Genomic DNA, 6,510 nt, shown 5'->3' with positions numbered 1-6,510 from the left:
GCGGAAGCGAAACTGAATTACTTTAAAAGTAGGAATCAATAAAGTACTGTTCAAAACAATCTGAACACTAAACTGTAATTCAAGAATTAATGTGCCAACATAAATAACGTCAACTCCAATATAAGTGTCCACTGTAAGCATTGACTCCCTCTCACTTGGCTTTCTGAGATCCCTTAGCCCCTGGTTGTGGTTGCTTCTTTTCATATTTTCTTTATCCTTTGTTGGGCTTGAGTTGAGAAACAAAGTGAGAAGATTCATTCTTCTCATTCTATTAGCTTGCTTGTTTCAGCTATATACTGAGAAATAAGGTTATTAACACTCCATATTTTACTATAAGTGTTTAGGTTGTCTTGGTAAAGCTAAAAGAAGTAAGAAGTTTATGAAGAACTTGAAGAATGGTGTAAAAGTCAGGAAGAGGAATATTATGATCTTTCAACTTGGACTGAAGAATAATAATTTTCAAAATAAAATCTAGCACTCCTTTGATTTATCAAACTGAATGGTTGTCATTTTATCCATAAGATGTCCAACTTCAGCGTTTTCACCAGTGTCATATAGTTTTTCTACAGCATTGAAAAACTCTTTGGCATTTGTGGTGTTTGGCAAACCACCAAAAGATGTTCAGGAATTGATCTTTTCATAGTAATGAAACTAAGATGATTTGAATTTTTTTTTTTTTTAAATGTGCATGAAGAATTTTTTTTTTTTTTTTTTTTTTTGGGCAACAATTCTGATATTAGAATAAGATCAGCAGATTTTTCTTCTCGAAGGCATAAGTCCAAATTTATTATGCCTAAAGCAATTTTCACATTACGTTTCCATGTCTTAAAGTTGGAAGCATTCAGAATTCAGATAAAAACGTTATTGTTGTTCGCAGAAAAGAGACCGAAAAATCCAAAAAATTAAAACTTGAATAAGCAATATGAGCAATGCATTAGAAAATATTGTAGAGTCAACTGGTCATTATAAACTCCCCTTTGGGGTGAGAATATAACACACACATGATCTACCTTCATGAAGTTAACAACAAAGAAAAAATACATATCATTTAAGAATTTTATTACCTTTGGGCAAATAAATTTCTTAAAAATATGTATTAATTCAAGCAAAAAATAATAATAAATTTATATATTTAAATTATTACCTTTGGGCAAATAATTAAAATACATACATTTAATATTAACTCACTTCATGGAATGTGAACTAATATATGTAAATACTACCTTTGGGCAAGTGATTACACATATAGTCAACCAAAAATATAATATTTTCTTCAACATGTGAAATTTGGTGATAAAACAATCATTGAAAATTAATAATTTTCAACCAAATTTCCAAAAGAGATATATAATTGCTTTTATTATATTGATAATCAAAAAATAAAGTGTCCACCATAACACATTATTTTTGTATCAAACAATCAAGTTTTATAACTTTAGAACAACAATTAATGGAAAAATGTGAAATAAAGAATATTGGTGGAGATTACATAGTCAAGATAAACGAAACAAGAGAGTGACTATGTCATATGGGACGAGAAGAAACTCAAAAAATTTTCTATGATTTACGGATTTTGAAAAATCATCAAAAATTATTTTTAATAATTTTTTAACTGCATAATTATCATTAAAATAATAATAATTATTAAACGGAGTCAAAAAATTAATTAAAAATCATAGAAAAATCAGAAATTTAATTCTAAGCACGCTGGAAAAAAAAATCGTCGAAAAACGACCTCCGAGAGTGCCGCACGCGCCCCCACGCGCGGGCTGTGCGACTGGGCTTCGCGGCTGGGCTTGATCTTCTTCCTCCAGCGGGTCTGAAACCGGGTCACGCGACCCGGTGCTCCTCCAGTCGGGTCTGCTCTCTTTTTCCGGCCAAAAAACGACGAAAACATGGGAAAATTGATGGGTTTCGATCGGTATTGGATTTCTAGTCCATCTAGACTACTAATTTCGAGTTTTTAAGGCTCAATTTCTAGATCTCTTGGCAAAAACAATCCGAAAAAAAAAAATAAAATAAAAACAAACTATCAACCCGATTCTAGCATGTATGTCATACAATTCGAAAAATTAAACGTGTAGAAACATTGTAAATTAGTTGATAATGAGATTTGCACCATCAATTTTAGTGTATAAACTATAGAATCAAAAATCCCAAATTGAATTTCATAAAGAAAAAAAAAAAAAATACATAAACCCTAAAAGTTTAATCTTAAAATTCTTCTAATTTACTCAATGATTTTATGCAAGTAATATATCAAAAGAAAGAGAATTTAATGAGGAATAAAACCCCTAAACTTTTAAGATTAAAAAATAAAAAATTCAACATAAAATAATAACAAAATTAATATGTAATTGGAAAAAAAAGGTAACATATACATATTAATTGTTATATAAATTATAGGTTCTAAATCATATACAATAGGCAATCTGATACCACATGTTAGAAAAATTAATAATATACCCAAGATCTATTTGTATATAACATAGAACACAATAATAAGATATAATAATTAGGTATGTGTACCTGATTGATCCATAGCAATTATCTCTGATTGATCCACAGCAGTTACTCCAATTTGATAGTGCAATACTATCAACTAAGTCTTCCTCCCTAGATCTCTAAATCAGAAGCAGTTTATTTTCTCTGATTATCAAAAGGTATACAATTGTGATGAGACAATATGTATTTATAGAGTTAGGGAGGGGACTTAGCTACAAAACCCTAGTTGGACTGGGCCTGCTCATCAAAGGCTTCAGTTAACTAGAAAAGCCCACACTTCTGCTTCACCTAGACTTTACACACAGATGCTAAGCCCATTAACAATTGATCACCAACAACATGGGCTAACACAGCAAAGAACTATCTAATCAACCCAAGTTTTAATAAAACCAATAAAATTTAATGTAAGCCCAAATAAAAGTCTAACAAAAACTTCATTAATTCAAGTCTTCCAAAACTAAGGAAGTAATTTTTTTTTTTTTTTTTGCTAAATAAATCTTTTTATTGAAAGCAAAACTAGAACAAAGTCATTGCCACACGGGCAATGTCCCTTAACACACCTTGAGAACCAGACTTAGAACCTCTTGCCCAACCGGCTAAGGCATCAGCCACTCTATTCTCAGACCGAGGACAAAAGCAAAACACAACCTGATCAAAACACTTACACAAATTAACATCGACAGGATTCAAACACAGGGTAAGTGCCCCAGGCGAGAGGCAAACTAAGGAAGCAATTACAGTAGGTAAAGTAACACTACGTACTAAAAGTATGGTCAACCTCCACAAGAGAAGATTGCGCCAGTACATACACAACCTTATTAGCAGACTGCTTAACAAAATTAAAATTATGTAGTACACACCCCACAGTATTGCATGTGCTAGCTATTAGTGATTTATCCTATAAATTTTATGATATCAATGATCGGATCAATTGAAAAATCAGAGAACGCCCCAACAACAGGCAATCCAAGCACAAGGACACGCAATTTAGACAAGCCAGAAATCTCTTGTATGCATGTCGTAATATTTCTCTTCGTCTTCGTGCACATAAGCGCGAAGCACATGCTGTTTTTGTCGGAAAAATCGTACCACCCATTAATGAGATTGTTATTTAGCATTAATCTACTACTCTCACTCTCCTTCAGCATCTCCTTCGCATTATTAACAATAGTAGGACGATAATCTATCCGCGACCCAGTGTGGCATGTTCCCGATCGCCAAATCAAGCAATGGGCATCGGAGACTCCGTACTGGAACAGGTACAGCCCGTGGCCTTGAAGGAAACACTCCAAACACGATTTCACCACTCCTCTACTCCTTGTTGGATTGTATCCACACCTTTCACAATTTCCGCTATATTTGCTTTTGTTGTTCTTACTTTTGTAGTAAATCACTCGATCGTTTTCCACGTAAATTCCTGTAACCATTTCGTACAATTATTGCGTATGTATACACTATAAAAAATTTGATTTTTAGTCACAACAAAACTTGTGACGAAAAATAAAAAATTGTTACTAATTATAAATTATCATTTTAATATTATGACTAAAAGGTCTGAGAGTCACAATTAAATTAATAACAACTTGTATTTAAATACTATATTTAAATTTTATTATTTTTCTATTTTATTATAAGATAGAGTAGCTATATATAGCTAATGTATATATAAGAGAAATATATATATATATTTATACATATAAACTGACCATGAATGGTGCATGTGTGTAGGTTTCTGTAAGTGTAGATGTGATCTCCAATCTTCAAACTGCTCTTGTCAATTTTGTGCGATAATAAATCCATAATTATAATATTTTTCTGAATGAAGTACTTATATGTATATATATAAATATTTATCTCACTTTCTCTTTTCTCTCACAAGACTAAAAGCAATAAAAAATAATGATTAATAATATTGGTATTCTGCGTATGTATATATATATCGTCAGCCTAGTTTGGGAATAATAATTATTCATACATAAATAAATAAAAATTGTGGCGTTATAATATTTGACCCAAATTTGAGAAAAGTATTGTGTAGAATATTTAAGTGTTGTTCACATGTGAAGTGCTTTGCAAGTTCACAACAAAAGGTGTGGACCATTAATTGGTATGCGATTGTAGGACTTTAATTTTCGAATCAAGTAGGGTACTGTTTCACGCATCCAAGAAATTCCTCCACAACTTCACAGGAACATGCAGCACCACTCTCTACCTACACAACTTCTTTAATGTCTTTTAAGACTTTTATTTTTATAGGAACCCAGTTTTCCAAAACACTAGCTAATAACTTGTGGTTGCGGTCACTCACATGCATTTTAAAAAATAAACAAAATTGATTACTGCTATTTATTATTATTTTTTTCAAATCTTTTATATTCTTTTCTTCTATCATTTTGTATTAGAATCAATAATAATTTAATAAAATACTTTGATTTTCTTATATATATATTTTGTAATATATATAACTGTATAATAAAATATTATTTATAATGTCTTCGTCATGTAGACAAATAATAATTTATACATAAATACATAATTACAAAAGGTTACCTTAGATTTTTCCAAGTCTTCCAATTTGACCAAGTCCATGAGTTCGACTGACATTGAATATGATGGTCGACTAATATTGAAAAATTATATCAGCAGTGACTTTATTAATTATTTTGGTCCCTACAGATAGGGATGTCTCCATTTTAAGAATTGAACAAAATTATAAATAATTTATTTAAATGATCGCATTCAAATTTTGAAAAATTTAGAGTACATTTGTCAACATTTTAATCACTTTTTTTTATTTTTTAAATTAGAAAAGTAGAAATATTTTTCAAAATCATATTTTATAAATCTGTTTTCATTTTTTTTTATTTTTTTTAATAGAGAATTAAAATTTTGAAAAAAAAAAGTCACTTTCAAAAATTTTTAGAATAGATTTTTTCTTAATTAATATTTTAGACTCCGACCCCGACTTAGAGCTTGGAACCCAAATAAGAACCCTAACCTCGACCCAAACTTGGACACGGACCCTAGACCCGGATCTCAACCTGAACCTCAAACCTAGACCCCGACCAGAACCCGAACCCCAGACCTAAGTCCCAGACCCAAATTCCGAACTTGACCCACACCTTCACTTGGACTTGGACCTGGACCCAGGCCCGGACTAGACTCAGATCCCGAACCGGACCCGAACCTGAATCTCGGACCTAGGCCCCGACCTAGACCCTAGACTAGGACCCAGATCACCCTAGCCCCGAACTCGAACCCAGACCCGGACCCTAGCCCCGAACTCAGACCCAAAACCAAACCCAGACTGCAAAACTGATCTCAGACCCTAGACCCTGACCTTGACCCGGACCTCAACCCCAACCCTAACCTCAGACCCTTGACTAAACTCGGGCCCAAACTAGACCCGAACCGACTCAAACCCCGACCCCGACGCTGGACCCGGTTCCCAGACCAACACTCAGACCCCTGATAAGACCCGGGCCCTAGACCCAAGAACTGAAACCAGACCCCAACTCGGAACCAAGCCTAAACTCCGAACGACCTGAAATCGAATCCCCATACCAAACCCGAACCTCATACCAAACTCGAGCCCTAGAACTGGACCAAGACTGGACTTTGACCCAGAACCTAGACCCGGGATTCTGAATCCTAGACCTTGAACCCTAGACGCCAAACATGAACTCTTTCTCAAACCCAGAGCCCGGACCCAGACCTCGACCCAAACTAGACCCTGGATCTGGACCACGACGTCGGTCTTGGACTCGACCTCGGCTCCCATCCTGGCCTCGGAGCCTAGCCCTGGACCTGACTTAAATAAAATCAACAAATGAAAATAAAAATAAAATTTACATAACACATTTTTATTTTTTGTTTTGAAAATTGAAAAACAAAGTAAATGTAGAACATATTTTTATTTTTAAAAAAAAAATTAGTTTTTATTTTTATCATTAAAAAATTTTAAAAACAAAAGTGTTACCAACTGTTATTTCATTAGAATAATTT

General features: G+C 33.3%; 1 protein-coding gene across 1 annotated transcript; it reads right to left on the bottom strand.

Annotated features, from left to right (window-relative positions):
• Positions 1-2,923: 2,923 nt before the first annotated feature.
• On the bottom strand, positions 2,924-4,475 carry LOC133037745 (protein LEAD-SENSITIVE 1-like). The gene is made up of 2 exons (XM_061115205.1): positions 4,212-4,475; positions 2,924-3,922 (listed from the first exon to the last, which is right to left on the bottom strand). The coding sequence occupies exons 1-2, from the start codon at positions 4,303-4,305 to the stop codon at positions 3,399-3,401; spliced, it is 618 nt and encodes a 205-aa protein (XP_060971188.1). The 5' UTR covers positions 4,306-4,475; the 3' UTR covers positions 2,924-3,398.
• Between the last annotated feature and the right edge of the window lie 2,035 nt (positions 4,476-6,510).

This window comes from Cannabis sativa, chromosome 5, assembly GCF_029168945.1.
Source record: "Cannabis sativa cultivar Pink pepper isolate KNU-18-1 chromosome 5, ASM2916894v1, whole genome shotgun sequence".
Taxonomy (NCBI): Eukaryota; Viridiplantae; Streptophyta; class Magnoliopsida; order Rosales; family Cannabaceae; genus Cannabis; species Cannabis sativa.
This window is presented reverse-complemented; position numbering and strand designations above follow the sequence as displayed.

Bases quoted from the DNA above. Each gene is read 5' to 3' on its own strand.
- LOC133037745 (XM_061115205.1), bottom strand. From the start codon at position 4,305: ATGGATTTATTATCGCACAAAATTGACAAGAGCAGTTTGAAGATTGGA. The intron at 3,923-4,211 runs GTCAGTTTATAT...AAATGGTTACAG, and splicing joins ACACACATGCACCATTCATG to GAATTTACGTGGAAAACGAT.